Source organism: Glandiceps talaboti, chromosome 22, assembly GCF_964340395.1.
Source record: "Glandiceps talaboti chromosome 22, keGlaTala1.1, whole genome shotgun sequence".
NCBI lineage: Eukaryota > Metazoa > Hemichordata > Enteropneusta > Spengelidae > Glandiceps > Glandiceps talaboti.
Window position 1 is genome coordinate 9,181,872 of NC_135570.1, and position 17,807 is coordinate 9,199,678.

At 36.0% G+C, this 17,807-nt stretch overlaps 2 protein-coding genes and 1 long non-coding RNA gene across 3 annotated transcripts; all 3 read right to left on the reverse strand.

Annotated features, from left to right (window-relative positions):
• Positions 1-916: 916 nt before the first annotated feature.
• LOC144452283 (uncharacterized) lies at positions 917-5,675 on the reverse strand. Its single transcript, XM_078143350.1, has 3 exons — positions 5,593-5,675; positions 2,941-3,151; positions 917-2,730 (listed from the first exon to the last, which is right to left on the reverse strand). The coding sequence occupies exons 1-3, from the start codon at positions 5,627-5,629 to the stop codon at positions 1,713-1,715; spliced, it is 1,266 nt and encodes a 421-aa protein (XP_077999476.1). The 5' UTR covers positions 5,630-5,675; the 3' UTR covers positions 917-1,712.
• A 3,833-nt stretch (positions 5,676-9,508) lies between these two features.
• On the reverse strand, positions 9,509-11,137 carry LOC144451990 (uncharacterized). The gene is made up of 3 exons (XR_013482326.1): positions 11,094-11,137; positions 9,851-10,075; positions 9,509-9,640 (listed from the first exon to the last, which is right to left on the reverse strand). It is a non-coding gene; the product is annotated as an uncharacterized LOC144451990 (long non-coding RNA).
• Positions 11,138-13,075: 1,938 nt separating this feature from the next.
• LOC144452334 (uncharacterized) lies at positions 13,076-15,788 on the reverse strand. The gene is made up of 3 exons (XM_078143410.1): positions 15,745-15,788; positions 14,498-14,722; positions 13,076-14,287 (listed from the first exon to the last, which is right to left on the reverse strand). The coding sequence occupies exons 2-3, from the start codon at positions 14,644-14,646 to the stop codon at positions 13,237-13,239; spliced, it is 1,200 nt and encodes a 399-aa protein (XP_077999536.1). The 5' UTR covers positions 14,647-14,722; positions 15,745-15,788; the 3' UTR covers positions 13,076-13,236.
• Between the last annotated feature and the right edge of the window lie 2,019 nt (positions 15,789-17,807).

Here is a 17,807-nt window from a genome sequence, read left to right on the forward strand (position 1 = left end):
TTGGTCAACCATGGCAATCACACACCACGATTGCAGTATGTGGAGTTTGTGTTGTGGAAGCAAATGTAACATATGTCCATTATGAAAAAATGACAAAATGATGAATGCAAATTACTAATGATGATAGAAGAGACAATATTTACCTCTTTATTATTTATGATTTATGAACACAAAATATGAGTGATCTATAAAGACATGAATATTTATTAATAGAAAAAGATATATATACCAGTCCCAATGAATTTCGAAAGAATTAACCATTAAAACCTGCACCAGCTGCAACTAGGACATTTTTTATCATTAAGGAACCAAAGATATGTTTGCTAAAAAGTGTTGAGTTACTGAAAAGATATTGTACCTGTTAATTAGTGGTCGATTTTTATCTGTTGGTGGTGTGGTGACAGATTGAAATCTTGAGTAAAAGCTTTGTTTTGAATCTGATTGGTTAGTCTCAATACCCATATATGGAGATACTCCTTGAATATTCTTTTTTGAGGTACAAGCTAGGGTCATACACTTTCAGACACCATTATCTTGTGTCATGTCTCACAAATCATTATGTTTGTATGTTAATATATGCAAATGAAGTGTGGTCAGGTTGATGGAGGCACTCATTTTTAGAGATCTATATTAAAATGCAAATTCAGTTTGTACTGTGTTTTTAAGTATTATTCCCCAGCATTTTTCTTCATTCAGCCAAGGAAAATATGAGTGACCTAAGGGGCTTTGTCACTATGAGTGTAGTGACTAGTATCGACAACCCTTAGGTCACACATGTTAATTTCCAGCTGAATGAAGACAAATATTGGAGAATAACATAATTATACCAGTACCAGTAATATCAAAGACAAATATGGGAAAGTGATGGCATTTTTGAACATTTTTACTGATATTTTGAACACAGCAGAATGAGTGATGTAGATACACATTATTGTAATATAGGTGCATATTGTCATGACATAGAAGAACCAGGGTGTAAATTCCATATTTTTTGTTCAGGCATAGAACAACCAGGGTGTAAATTCCATATTTTTTGTTCAACTTGGCCTGTGCATTGTATAAATACAGTTGTACACAAAGTCTACATATACATAATTCAATACACCTAACAGTATCCAATATTGAAAATAAGTCATTAATTGTATCGAACAAAACCATTGAAAAAATTGTCCTGGTGTGGCTTTAATTACAGCTTACCAATAAAAGCATGACAGTTAGGTGCACAAATTTAATTTATAGCATGCAAAGAACAATTTTGAATATATAAGTTAATCAATGCAAATATGAATTTTATCTATACAAATAATTTAATGCATGCAAAAGCATTTTATTGAATATTAAAACACATGTGGTGTCATAGGTATAGCTTTAGTTATGTCTACACACAAACAGATGCTCTGAGGAGAGACAGACATTTATGATAACATTATTTTGGGATGTGTATGAGATGATCTCTCGTCATCAGGCTAGGGAGTCATTTTGACCACAGTAACACATTCAAACCCCAATTATAAAGTTAGCAACGCTGATTGGTATTTCAGTGAATTTCAAAAAATTAAAAATATGTGCTTAGCAACCGTAGCCATAGTGACAACCAGACAACTTAGATAGCAGAGATAGTAATAGTGTCCTACGTAGATATATACATTTTGGTGATACTTGCACGCGACGCTATTGGCACTATTTTTTTCTGGGGTTTACATCGGGTTGTTTCATGGCGCTTCCCTTTTATATGCTAATACTTGACGTCTAAAGATATCCTGTGCTTTCCTGAAAATCTTAACATCATAATACAAGACTTCATTTACATCGTCATCAGAGACCAACTCATCACGAAGTCTATCTTTAATCTCATCTTTAGTTACGTTAGTGGATTCGCCTTGTGATGTGTACGGTCGTGCATTAGAGGTCATGCCCTCACATTGACTCGCAAATGGTAGTTTATAAACACGTTCCAGTAAACGGAAGTTTGTGTCAAATTCTGTCGTCAAACCTATAACTGCAAACCATGATTCTAAATTGTCTAGAACGTATTCCAAAACAATAGCTTTCTTTTCCTTTGGCATAACATACCGCAACATTAATTCACTTCTCCACCATGGAGGCATTTCGGTAGTGCTTGGATCATCCGGGGCTCTAATTCTCTCGATACGTTCATCGAACATTTCAGTTAAAAAATCTGGATTTAGAAGTAACTGCCGAAAGAACCAACTACCCTGGTGCAAGGCCCATTCTTTCACAGAAAGGTCTGCAGCATTCTTGATATGACACTGTTCAGTTTTTGAGTTCGTCACAATACACAGGTTATAGGATGAAACGACTCGTTCATACGGATCTCTAAGAATCGTAAAATAGGAACATGGTCGTGTGCTGTAGTCGCAGATACCAAATGTTGAATCCCCAACATAGGCTTTTTTCGTCACTTCAATATTGCCCAAATTTATATTAGTGTAGTATGGTATGGCGTTCTTTTCCCCAATGAGGAAGAGACCTTGGTTATAGTTTGCACGAATTAGTTTACCCAGGCAATTTTTTATGGTGCTTCCTCCAGACTTTTGATTATGTACGAATACAATAGTACCATTACTATATGCATGGTCAGGTGGTTGTCTTGTCTTGCTTTTTGAATTATGAGATCTTGACGTGAAGTAATTTGGAAGAGTGTTAGTCCCTTTCATCAGCCATTGGTAGTTTAAATCTCCAAAAACTGTCTCTTTGTCTTTTCGCGAACTGAAAGTAAAAATCGAACACAATTTAGTATAGAATATATGCACTATGCCATTTGACGCACTTGACGCATAACAACTACTGTAGGGTCTATGTAGGGATATAGTTAGTAGTAGGTGAGACCATGGATCTATTATTTAGACAGTGTTGCAAAGGGGTCACTTTACGAAGATGCCAGGGATGTGAAAGAAATCTTTACTATCGTGTACCTACCTTTGTTTCACAGACTTCACCAAAGTACCACTTTGTCCATGTACAAAATACTTTATCAAGACTTCATGTGCGACCAATATCCCAAATATGACTGACAAGATGATGCATATTTTTCCTGTCGGTCGAGTCACGCTTGATTTTGAGGACATAGTAGTGATGTTACACCAACTGTGTGCACTGATTGTATCAAAGAAATGCCAATCCGTAGTACCTGATGATATAACATAAAGTATCAGACACTAAATAAACTTAAATAAACTGAATAAAATATTCTCTTGCATTGAAGAACGTTTATCTTCGGTGTGGTATGATTAGGATTTGCATATCGGGATACTATACTATTTTATGATTTGCATACTTATTTGCATACCATCATACCATATTCTATAATTTACATACTGATTTACATATGACACCATTCTTGATACAGATGACGAATTCTTATGTACCATATACCTTTGAGAGTCACTCAAATTTGTAAATAACTCATTAAAACAAAAACATTTTTTGTTTGAATTATTCGAGTTTGATCTTATCTCGAGTGTTGAGACAACTTGAAGTGATTTTAAATTTGGGTTCAAAAGTAACTATTCCACTGATATGTGTATTTTTTATGCTAAAAGAGATAGTTGACTTTTATAAAAATCAATATTCTCCAGATTTTTATTCGGCTTTTTATTGTTGTATGAATGCTACGAAAACGTTTGATAAGGTGGACCACTGGACTATGTTTAGAAAACTGATAAACAGAAAAATTCCTTTATTTATACTTCGTATGTCGCTAATAATGTATAATTTGGGCGTCGGATAGGCCTGCTTGCAGACGGAGTAAGTTGTCCCTTCCTTCCTTCCAAACGAGTACACCATCTGCGCTGCAAGCAAGACTAGGTGTTGGTTTTGTCCAGTTCAGGACGGGCGTGTTCCGATTTTACATGAGTTATCTTCACACATTACTGTAACAGGATGTGTTGGTAAAAGTTGTTTAATTTCCCCCTCCAGGATCAACAAAACCAAATATTTTTATTCTGACGATAAGAGTGCTTCTAGGCGTTATTCCAATGAAAACATAAACGACAACTTGTTATTACATGCTAAGTTCCCGCGATAGTCAAAACAGCTATACCATGTGAGTATTAATGAGCGATGACGACAACCTGTCAATATTTGTGATGGATATGATTACTACTGACATGCGCTATTTGCGCTTCGCCCAGCTTGACTGGACCTCAGACCACTAGTGGTCTGAGACTGTACGTAATGTGTGAAGATAACGTATAGTGTAAAATCGGAACACGGTCGTCAGGAACTTGCACATCATGTCTTACGTATACACAGGTGGTGACTAAGCACTGATATATGCAGAGACAGCTTAAAAAGCTAAAAATGTGAATGTACTACCATTACTGGAACAGTCTGTTGACACTGCACTGTGGGGCGTGGCCCTACAAATTCCATCATCGTTTTCAGCTAAACAGATTCTTTTAAAGGCGACAATTCCTTTTCAAACAATAAGCTTATTGATTAAAAAGACCATTTATGAATGTAAGTTATCAAAAACTATACCATCCTTTAATATTGTGAAATTAAATGTAAAACTTGCAAAAAAGATTGAATGCTATATTGCCAAAAGAAAAGACTGTCTCCCAAAGTTTTGTGCAAAATGGGACAATTTTGGAGTTTAAGTGAATTTTGTTCTCTACGTCTGCACTGTGCCTTATTTTTCTCAAAATGTTTTAGATGTGAAATGGTGCCACGTGTTATTTTTGCACTTGTGTTGTTGCTGTAATTTGTCTCTCTCGAAATAAAACACTAAAAAAAGAGCTAGCAGCCAATCAGAATACCATGTAGGAATATTGAACTAGTAGTTAAAAAACGAAAAGGTTTCTTGTAGATTGGAGATTGAGCTTGGTATCTATAAGGAGTGTGTTCTCTCGACCAAGCTCCATAAACACGACACTGGCCTTTATTCTATACCCACGTGCACATTTCTAGAGAAGTGTGGGTGATAGCCCAAATACAAGCATACAATATAAGATAACTTTATCCATATTGAACAAACTCATACACTCACTTATGCGAAGTGACCATGCCCAATGTTTGGCATGTATATATATATATAAACAGACAGTCAGACTGAGTACAAACATTTACTCTTCCACCTATTGTCTTATAATTGTATATACAGTGGTCCATACAGGAAATAGTTAACTGATCATGAAATATGTCCGAAACAGGATTCCAATTAACTCTAAAATGCTGATAACGTTTTGACAGGAATAAAGAATTGAACACACTGTTAATTTAAAAAAAAAAAAAAAAAAAAAAAAAAAGATTTTGATTTGCATATCAGGATATTCTATAATTTACATACTGATTTAAATGTGATACCATTCTTGATACAGATGACGAATTCTTATGTACCATATATTTTTTTTTGTAATTTTGTTTACAGTTTATCTGTAAGGGAAGTTTGTGACCATTAAAAGTACCTTGCACATCATGTCTTATACAGATTGTGACGAAGCACTGAGATATGCAGAGACAACTTAAAAGCTGCTAAGTGGTCGATGAAATCGCCAAAATTGACAAACCGAGCGTAAAAGTGCTCAAAGCACACTTTGTGGAAAATGGCAAAGTTTGCTGAAAACTCACGTCGTTCTGGAGTGCTGCTGTTTATAGCGACGTACATTCCACGCAGTCACAGAACCGCTACTCGTCAATCACCGTCCCTCTGATACTATACTAAACGTAAAATGAATAACTATATGGATACACCTTACAAACACCTAACGTCACCACAGTAACTATGGATACACTTTACAAGCATCTAACGTCATCACTAACTCAGACCACTAAAATTCCCTAATTCCCTAATAAGTACCTGATAAATGGCTACCTGTGAACAGCTGAACGAAAAAGAATTGCCGGAATGGGATTAACCTCAGACCACTTATATGGTCTGAGTATTATTATATAATTATGTATACATGGTGTAAGTTTTCGTTTAAATTAATATTGATATCTTTGTACTACAACGACGGCTTGAAACTTTCTGTAAGATACGACATTAGTGCCACGTTATTAACAGGTACCGCTTGAAATTTATCATAGATTAAATACACTTAAATGCAATTTTGAAATATGCAAGACAAAATCAACACCCTCCCCTCCCCACAGAACCGCTACTCTTCAGTTAAATCCAGTCACCGTGCCTCTAATACTATACTAGAATGAATAACTATGGATACACCTTACAAACATCTAACGTCATCACTAAGTATCCGATGATTGGCTATCTGGTGAACGGCTTAAAAAGAATTTCCAGAACAGGACTAATTTATTTAGGTATAACATTTATCGTAATATTTGATATATTTACTCCAACGACAGCTTAACAATAAAACATTCGTGCCACTTTTAATAGCAGGTACCAAATGAACACAGAACATTTAAATATTAATGTCTGTGATAATATCATTTTATGATCGATTAAAAATCCTTAAATACAATTTTGAAGGATGCAAGACGAAATCAATGCTAACCTACCCCTTCAAGCGAGGAACTGCGTTCAACAAGTTTGCCGTGCATCAGTTGTTAAATGGCACGGGCAGTCAAGATTAACTACCACCCTAGCCTTCCACATTTACAATTTAAAAACAATTCAATATATTAAAATAAATTGATACATTTTCGGCTCAAATTTGCGAAAAAGTGGGTGACCCTAAAACGAATGACAACCTGAATGACGGAAAACGAATGACAGCATTTCTAGGTGGTAAACAGTGGAATGACACCCTTTTCTACATTCAGTTAGTTGAATGACACCCTCTGCACTGTAAAACCAGTGGAATGACAGCCGCCACTCTATAAAATAAGTGGAATGACAGCATTTTCAATGCTTTAGAACTGGAATGACAGCATTTCTAGGTGGTAAACAGTGGAATGACACCCTTTTCTACATTCCGTTTGTTGAATGACACCCTCTACACTGTAGAACCACGGGAATGACAGCCGCCACTCTATAAAATAAGTGGAATGACAGCATTTTTAATGCTTTGGAAATGGAATGACAGCATTTCTAGGTGGTAAACAGTGGAATGACACCCTTTTCTACATTCAGTTAGTTGAATGACACCCTCCAGCAAAAAAACAAAATAAGTCTCTGCTTTGAGATATTTACATTGTAATATTGAAAAAAGACAGTCAGCTAGATTGACTGATAATGCACTTTAATCAATAAACTAATGACTGCCACAAAGAGATAAACCAAGTCATAGGGGCGAGTAGTATTTCATAGGTACGGTTTTCCTTGTTTAGACTCCCGTACCATTTGGAAAGAATTTCTAGTATAGTATAGAGCGTATATTGATGCATTTGTAGTAGCAGGATTCGTCTGATATTTTCCAATCTGAGCAATAATATGTGTCCCGATGAACCAAGTTTGCTTTATTCCTTCTCAATGCATATGTGGAATTTTAGAATTTGCAGTAATGTTTATTTTATGGATTTAAAAAAATATAATTTCTGTCATTTATTGCTGAATTTTTACCAATAAGAAATTTCAATATGGCATTCATAATGAGAAACCTAATATCAGATACGTTGTTATGTTACCAATGGAAACCAATCAAGGGTGAACAATCTGTTAACAAAAAACAAAACACTTTTTATTTTGAATCATATTAAAGTGGCCATATGGATAAGAATTGGCTATTTATTTTGGATTTTTAATTCATAAAATAATGTTCTCATGGATAATCGTTGTTATTGTACGTACAAGAACAAACCTTTCATATTTTTTTTTTAGATTTTTGCAATGTACAAACACAATTTAAATTTGATCATGAATTCATAAATAAGTATTATTTTGTATGATTCCACCCTAGAATCTAGTTCAGAATTTTAAAAAAAGTTATGTGAACATGGGAATTTTGGAGGGAAAGTGACATTCAAATTTAAAAACTGAAACTTGAAACTTGAAAACTATTACACGGAAGAGGTGTTCATTGTATGCCGGTGGCAGGTGTTTAGTTCCATTTATTCACAGATCTAATGACCTAAAAGGTCCTTTGCTTGAAATTGCTATTTCAAGTTCTTGCACTCCGATCACATAACAATTTCAACCAGGTCAAAGGTTATGCACTGCAGAGATACCTTTATTCAAATCTAATTGCTTTCAGATGAAATTATTCAGTACTGTAATTGCCGAGTTCTAAAAAAATATGTTTTTTGGTCCAAATTATTGCCCCCAATATTTGGAGTCTGTTAGGCAAGTGAGTAAACATTCAAAAATATCTGCAAAAACCCCTAGCAACCGTGACCGCGCCCATAACAACAGCCAAACGATGGTGTATTTCACAAAGATAACATCAGGGATTCATAGACAAGTGAACGAACATTCAAAAAATGCATGCAAATATGCCTAGCAACGTGACCACGCCCATAGCAACAAATGATGGCGTATATTGCAATGGCAACAGAGTTGGATAAGCAACTGGATAGTCATCCAGCAAATGTACACCTATACCTAGCATGGATCAGCATGTGGGTAAACACTTTTAAAAACTGTACAGTTGTGCTACAACGCCATTGGCGTTATTCTATCAAACATTTTGGTGATACTTGCACAAGAGCATCGACGTTATGGCACTATTTTTTTCTGACGTTTACATCGGGTTGTTTCATGGCGCTTCCTTCTTTGTATGCTAATACTTGACGTCTAAAGATATCCTGTGCTTTCCTGAAAATCTTAACATCATAATACAAGACTTCATTTACATCGTCATCAGAGACCAACTCATCACGAAGTCTATCTTTAATCTCATCTTTAGTTACGTTAGTGGATTGGCCTTGTGATGTGTACGGTCGTGCATTAGAGGTCATGCCCTCACATTGACTCGCAAATGGTAGTTTATAAACACGTTCCAGTAAACGGAAGTTTGTGTCAAATTCTGTCGTCAAACCTATAACTGCAAACCATGATTCTAAATTGTCTAGAACGTATTCCAAAACAATAGCTTTCTTTTCCTTTGGCATAACATACCGCAACATTAATTCACCTCTCCACCATGGGGGCATTTCGGTAGTGCTTGGATCATCCGGGGCTCTCATTCTCTCGATACGTTCATCGAACATTTCAGTTAAAAAATCTGGATTTAGAAGTAACTGCCGAAAGAACCAACTACCCTGGTGCAAGGCCCATTCTTTCACAGAAAGATCTGCAGCATTCTTGATCTGACACTGTTCAGTTTTTGAGTTCGTCACAATGCACAGGTTATAGGATGAAATGACTCGTTCATACGGATCTCTAAGAATCGTAAAATAGGAACATGGTCGTGTGCTGTAGTCGCAGATACCAAATGTTGAATCCCCAACATAGGCTTTTTTCGTGACTTCAATATTGCCCATATTCATATTAGTGTAGTATGGTATGGCGTTCTTTTGCGCAATGAGGGAGGGGCTTTGGTTATAGTTTGCACGAATTAGTTTACCCAGGCAATTTTTTATGGTGCTTCCTCCAGATTTTTGATTATGCACGAATACAATAGTACCATTACTGTATTCATGGTCAGGTGGTTGTCTTGTTTTGATATTTGAATTATAAGATCTTGACGTGAAGTAATTTGGAAGGATGTTAGTCCCTTTCATCAGCCATTGGTAGTTTAAATCTCCAAAAACTGTCTCTTTGTCTTTTCGCGAACTGAAAGTAAAAATCGAACACAATTTAGTATAGAATCTATGCACTATGCCATTTGACGCACTTGACGCATAACAACTACTGTAGGGTCTATGTAGGGATATAGTTAGTAGTAGGTGAGACCATGGATCTATTATTCAGACAGTGTTGCAAAGGGGTCACTTTACGACGATGCCAGAGATGTGAAAGAAATCTTTACTATCGTGTACCTACCTTTGTTTCACAGACTTCACTAAAGAACCACTTTGTCCATGTACAAAATACTTTATCAAGACTTCATGTACGACCAATATCCCAAATATGACTGACAAGATGATGCATATTTTTCCTGTCGATCGAATCACGCTTGATTTGTAGAGCATAGTACTGATGGATCCGTACTGATGTTACACTAACTGTGTGCACTGATTGTCTCAAAGAAATGCCAATCCGTAGTACCTGATGGTATAACATAAATTATCAGACACTAAATAAACTTAAATAAACTAAATAAAATATTCTCTTGCATTGAAGAACGTTTATCTTCGGTGTGGTATGATTATGATTTGCATATCAGCATATCATTTTATGATTTGCATACTTATTTGCATATCATCATAATATTCTATAATTTACATACTGATTTACATATCATACGATTCTTGATACACGCATGACGAATTCTTAGGTACCATATACCTTTGTAACATGGATTATGGAAATTTGTAAATAACTCATTAAAACAAATAAAAACAATATTTGTTTTAAATTATTCTAATTTTGTATTTTACCTCGCATTGAGAAGAGTGTTGAGAGTTTAAATTTGGGTTCAAAAGTAACTACTCAACTGATATAAGGCATATTGTCCAGTTTTTTATTCGGCTTGTTATTGTTGTATGAATGCTACGAAAACGTTTGATATGGCCATGGTGAACTACTGGACTGCGTTCCGGAAACTGATAAACAGAAAAAATTACTTTAAGTACACTTCACATGTCGCCTATTATGTATAATTTGGTATGTGGTAGTCAATTATTTTTGTTCGCTGGCAGGGCGTCGGCTAGTCCGGTCCTGCTTGCAGACGGAGTAAGTCGTCCCTTCCTTCCTTCGAAAGGCGTGCACCGTCTGCAAGCAGGGGACGAGGTGTCGGCAGAATCGGACTCTCTAGTGTTAACAATGGGGTTCGCTAAGGAGACATCATTTCGCCTAAGTTATGTGATGTCTATTTAACGAACTGAGTTAAAAGCTTCAACAAGCGGAAGTAGAATGCACGTTTGTCATGGAAACTTGTTAGAATCCCTATATGTTTACAGTTTATCTGTAAGGGAAGTTTATAACCACTAAAAAATATCCAAGCTTCCACATCATGTCTTGCACAGGTGGTGACAAAGCAATGAGATGTGCCATGTAGACACATCTTAAAAGTTGCCAAGGGGTCGAAGAAATATTGCAGAATAAAAGGTTGTTGAAAACTTACGTCGTTCTGGAGTGCTGCTGTTATTCCACACATGCAGTCGATCACAAAACCGCTACTCTTCAGTTAAAACCAATTACCGTGCCTCTAATACTATACTAAAATGAATAACTATGGATACACCTTACACACATCTAACGTCATCACTATAAAGTACCTGATGATTGGCTATCTGGTGAACGGCTTAAAAAGAATTTCCAGAACGGGACTAATTTATTTAGGTATAAAATTTATCGTAATATTTGATATATTTACTCCAACGACAGCTTAACAATAAAACATTCGTGCCACTTTTAATAGCAGGTACCAATTGAACACAGAACATTTAAATATTAATGTCTGTGATAATATCATTTTATGATCGATTAAAAATCCTTAAATACAATTTTGAAGGATGCAAGACGAAATCAATGCTAACCCACCCCTTCAAGCGAGGAACTGCGTTCAACAAGTTTGCCGTGCATCAGTTGTTAAATGGCACGGGCAGTCAAGATTAACTACCACCCTAGCCTTCCACATTTACAATTTAAAAACAATTCAATATATTAAAATAAATTGATACATTTTCGGCTAAAATTTGCGAAAAAGTGGGTGACCCTAAAACGAATGACAACCTGAATGACGGAAAACGAATGACAGCATTTCTAGGTGGTAAACAGTGGAATGACACCCTTTTCTACATTCAGTTAGTTGAATGACACCCTCTGCACTGTAAAACCAGTGGAATGACAGCCGCCACTCTATAAAATAAGTGGAATGACAGCATTTTCAATGCTTTAGAACTGGAATGACAGCATTTCTAGGTGGTAAACAGTGGAATGACACCCTTTTCTACATTCCGTTTGTTGAATGACACCCTCTACACTGTAGAACCACGGGAATGACAGCCGCCACTCTATAAAATAAGTGGAATGACAGCATTTTTAATGCTTTGGAAATGGAATGACAGCATTTCTAGGTGGTAAACAGTGGAATGACACCCTTTTCTACATTCAGTTTGTTGAATGACACCCTCCAGCAAAAAAACAAAATAAGTCTCTGCTTTGAGATATTTACATTGTAATATTGAAAAAAGACAGTCAGCTAGATTGACTGATAATGCACTTTAATCAATAAACTAATGACTGCCACAAAGAGATAAACCAAGTCATAGGGGCGAGTAGTATTTCATAGGTACGGTTTGCCTTGTTTAGACTCCCGTACCATTTGGAAAGAATTTCTAGTATAGTATAGAGCGTATATTGATGCATTTGTAGTAGCAGGATTCGTCTGATATTTTCCAATCTAAGCAATAATATGTGTCCCGATGAACCAAGTTTGCTTTATTCCTTCTCAATGCATATGTGGAATTTTAGAATTTGCAGTAATGTTTATTTTATGGATTTAAAAAAATATAATTTCTGTCATTTATTGCATTTTTTGGAGGGAAAGTGACATTCAAATTTAAAAACTGAAACTTGAAACTTGAAAACTATTACACGGAAGAGGTGTTCATTGTATGCCGGTGGCAGGTGTTTAGATCCATTTATTCACAGATCTAATGACCTAAAAGGTCCTTTGCTTGAAATTGCTATTTCAAGTTCTTGCACTCCGATCACACTTTATGGATAACAATTTCAACCAGGTCAAAGGTTATGCACTACAGAGATACCTTTATTCAAATCTAATTGCTTTCAGATGAAATTATTCAGTACTGTAATTGCCGAGTTCTAAAAAAATATGTTTTTTGGTCCAAATTATTGCCCCCAATATTTGGAGTCTGTTAAGCAAGTGAGTAAACATTCAAAAATATCTGCAAAAACCCCTAGCAACCGTGACCGCGCCCATAACAACAGCCAAACGATGGTGTATTTCACAAAGATAACATCAGGGATTCATAGACAAGTGAACGAACATTCAAAAAATGCATGCAAATATGCCTAGCAACGTGACCACGCCCATAGCAACAAATGATGGCGTATATTGCAATGGCAACAGAGTTGGATAAGCAACTGGATAGTCATCCAGCAAATGTACACCTATACCTAGCATGGATCAGCATGTGGGTAAACACTTTTAAAAACTGTACAGTTGTGCTACAACGCCATTGGCGTTATTCTATCAAACATTTTGGTGATACTTGCACAAGAGCATCGACGCTATGGCACTATTTTTTTCTGACGTTTACATCGGGTTGTTTCATGGCGCTTCCTTCTTTGTATGCTAATACTTGACGTCTAAAGATATCCTGTGCTTTCCTGAAAATCTTAACATCATAATACAAGACTTCATTTACATCGTCATCAGAGACCAACTCATCACGAAGTCTATCTTTAATCTCATCTTTAGTTACGTTAGTGGATTCGCCTTGTGATGTGTACGGTCGTGCATTAGAGGTCATGCCCTCACATTGACTCGCAAATGGTAGTTTATAAACACGTTCCAGTAAACGGAAGTTTGTGTCAAATTCTGTCGTCAAACCTATAACTGCAAACCATGATTCTAAATTGTCTAGAACGTATTCCAAAACAATAGCTTTCTTTTCCTTTGGCATAACATACCGCAACATTAATTCACCTCTCCACCATGGGGGCATTTCGGTAGTGCTTGGATCATCCGGGGCTCTCATTCTCTCGATACGTTCATCGAACATTTCAGTTAAAAAATCTGGATTTAGAAGTAACTGCCGAAAGAACCAACTACCCTGGTGCAAGGCCCATTCTTTCACAGAAAGGTCTGCAGCATTCTTGATCTGACACTGTTCAGTTTTTGAGTTCGTCACAATACACAGGTTATAGGATGAAATGACTCGTTCATACGGATCTCTAAGAATCGTAAAATAGGAACATGGTCGTGTGCTGTAGTCGCAGATACCAAATGTTGAATCCCCAACATAGGCTTTTTTCGTGACTTCAATATTGCCCATATTCATATTAGTGTAGTATGGTATGGCGTTCTTTTGCCCAATGAGGGAAGGGCTTTGGTTATAGTTTGCACGAATTAGTTTACCCAGGCAATTTTTTATGGTGCTTCCTCCAGATTTTTGATTATGCACGAATACAATAGTACCATTACTGTATTCATGGTCAGGTGGTTGTCTTGTTTTGATATTTGAATTATAAGATCTTGACGTGAAGTAATTTGGAAGGATGTTAGTCCCTTTCATCAGCCATTGGTAGTTTAAATCTCCAAAAACTGTCTCTTTGTCTTTTCGCGAACTGAAAGTAAAAATCGAACACAATTTAGTATAGAATCTATGCACTATGCCATTTGACGCACTTGGCGCATAACAACTACTGTAGGGTCTATGTAGGGATATAGTTAGTAGTAGGTGAGACCATGGATCTATTATTCAGACAGTGTTGCAAAGGGGTCACTTTACGACGATGCCAGAGATGTGAAAGAAATCTTTACTATCGTGTACCTACCTTTGTTTCACAGACTTCACTAAAGAACCACTTTGTCCATGTACAAAATACTTTATCAAGACTTCATGTACGACCAATATCCCAAATATGACTGACAAGATGATGCATATTTTTCCTGTCGATCGAATCACGCTTGATTTGTAGAGCATAGTACTGATGGATCCGTACTGATGTTACACTAACTGTGTGCACTGATTGTCTCAAAGAAATGCCAATCCGTAGTACCTGATGGTATAACATAAATTATCAGACACTAAATAAACTTAAATAAACTAAATAAAATATTCTCTTGCATTGAAGAACGTTTATCTTCGGTGTGGTATGATTATGATTTGCATATCAGCATATCATTTTATGATTTGCATACTTATTTGCATATCATCATAATATTCTATAATTTACATACTGATTTACATATCATACGATTCTTGATACACGCATGACGAATTCTTAGGTACCATATACCTTTGTAACATGGATTATGGAAATTTGTAAATAACTCATTAAAACAAATAAAAACAATATTTGTTTTAAATTATTCTAATTTTGTATTTTACCTCGCATTGAGAAGAGTGTTGAGAGTTTAAATTTGGGTTCAAAAGTAACTACTCAACTGATATAAGGCATATTGTCCAGTTTTTTATTCGGCTTGTTATTGTTGTATGAATGCTACGAAAACGTTTGATATGGCCATGGTGAACTACTGGACTGCGTTCCGGAAACTGATAAACAGAAAAAATTACTTTAAGTACACTTCACATGTCGCCTATTATGTATAATTTGGTATATGGTAGTCAATTATTTTTGTTCGCTGGCAGGGCGTCGGCTAGTCCGGTCCTGCTTGCAGACGGAGTAAGTCGTCCCTTCCTTCCTTCCTTCGAAAGGCGTGCACCGTCTGCAAGCAGGGGACGAGGTGTCGGCAGAATCGGACTCTCTAGTGTTAACAATGGGGATCGCTAAGGAGACATCATTTCGCCTAAGTTATGTGATGTCTATTTAACGAACTGAGTTAAAAGCTTCAACAAGCGGAAGTAGAATGCACGTTTGTCATGGAAACTTGTTAGAATCCCTATATGTTTACAGTTTATCTGTAAGGGAAGTTTATAACCACTAAAAAATACCCAAGCTTCCACATCATGTCTTGCACAGGTGGTGACAAAGTAATGAGATGTGCCATGTAGACACATCTTAAAAGTTGCCAAGGGGTCGAAGAAATATTGCAGAATAAAAGTTTGTTGAAAACTTACGTCGTTCTGGAGTGCTGCTGTTATTCCACACATGCAGTCGATCACAAAACCGCTACTCTTCAGTTAAAACCAATTACCGTGCCTCTAATACTATACTAAAATGAATAACTATGGATACACCTTACAAACATCTAACGTCATCACTAAGTACCTGATGATTGGCTATCTGGTGAACGGCTTAAAAAGAATTTCCAGAACAGGACTAATTTATTTAGGTATAACATTTATCGTAATATTTGATATATTTACTCCAACGACAGCTTAACAATAAAACATTCGTGCCACTTTTAATAGCAGGTACCAATTGAACACAGAACATTGAAATATTAATGTCTGTGATAATATCATTTTATGATCGATTAAAAATCCTTAAATACAATTTTGAAGGATGCAAGACGAAATCAATGCTAACCCACCCCTTCAAGCGAGGAACTGCGTTCAACAAGTTTGCCGTGCATCAGTTGTTAAATGGCACGGGCAGTCAAGATTAACTACCACCCTAGCCTTCCACATTTACAATTTAAAAACTGTATTATATAAAAATAATTATATACACTTTATTTAAACATGTATATACGGAACATCGTACACACAATTTGATGTTGTCTGTAACCGGACGCGGCGTTTGGTATGTGTGATTAGAAACCTGATATGGGTGATATCGATGAGCCATATGGCGTATTCTACAGTCTAATCATACACTTGTTACAGTAATGTAATCCTCGATCATTTCCTACTAGTAAGTAATAAATTAAACAAATAAAACAGGGAACATTATTACACTGGGTTTTTTTTGCCGTTTGGGATATGACACTAGGCAGATAAATGAAACAAACTGAAACAATTTTTTCAATATATTAAAATAAATTGATACATTTTCGGCTCAAATTTGCGAAAAAGTTGCTCCAGAACAAAATAACGGTGCCTTGCTTCCACTGATATGATAACACATGACTAATGTGACAACCTGGGAATTGAACCATAGTCTTTAAAAGGTTTTATGAACGGCCAACATACATACACGAAAACGTTACAGATACAATTAAATGTAAAACAAACTGATCCGACGTCACAGATAAAACAAAACAAAACACTGAGGGCGCAACAACAGTGTATCCTAAGCTCCGGCGCTAGCGCTGTGTCACTGTGTTGCAAGCCAAATATTATCAACCATACCATAAAACCACTTACAAAGAAATGGCAATACACAGCCACCTGCTGTGTGACCTGTTATATGTTTTAACATAGAATAAAATATCGAAACTATTACAAATGATTGCCGACGATATGTGAAAGACAGTCTGAAACACTGGTTTCTTGTATTAGTTGTAACACAGACTCAGTATCATTCCAACCTGATGAAATGCAGACGAAAAGTTTTGGAATTTTTGTAAGATAATGTAGGTGGGAAAGTAAAAGAAACTTCGAATGTTATTTCTAGGATTTTAGACTAAAATAACAGTTGAGATGAATGTGAGAATTTTCGGAGGGACCGTGAGCAAAAGTCGCACAATGTGCAGGGCGCCGCCAACGACCGCATTTAACAATTTACGGGTGATGAAGAGCAAAAAACCAAAATAAGTCTCTGGTTTGAAATATTTATCATTTTAATATTGAATAAACACAGTCAGCTAGGTTAACTGCTAATGCACTTTAATCAATAAACTAATGTCTGCCACAAAGAGATAAACCAAGTCATAGGGGCGAGTAGTATTTCATAGGTTGTTTTCCTTGTTTAGACTCCCGTACCATTTGGAAAGAATTTCTAGTATAGTATAGAGCGTATATTGATGCATTTGTAGTAGCAGGATTCGTCTGATATTTTCCAATCTAAGCAATAATATGTGTCCCGATGAACCAAGTTTGCTTTATTCCTTCTCAATGCATATGTGGAATTTTAGAATTTGCAGTAATGTTTATTTTATGGATTTAAAAAATATAATTTCTGTCATTTATTGCTGAATTTTTACCAATAAGAAATTTCAATATGGCATTCATAATGAGAAACCTAATATCAGATACGTTGTTATGTTACCAATGGAAACCAATCAAGGGTGAACAAT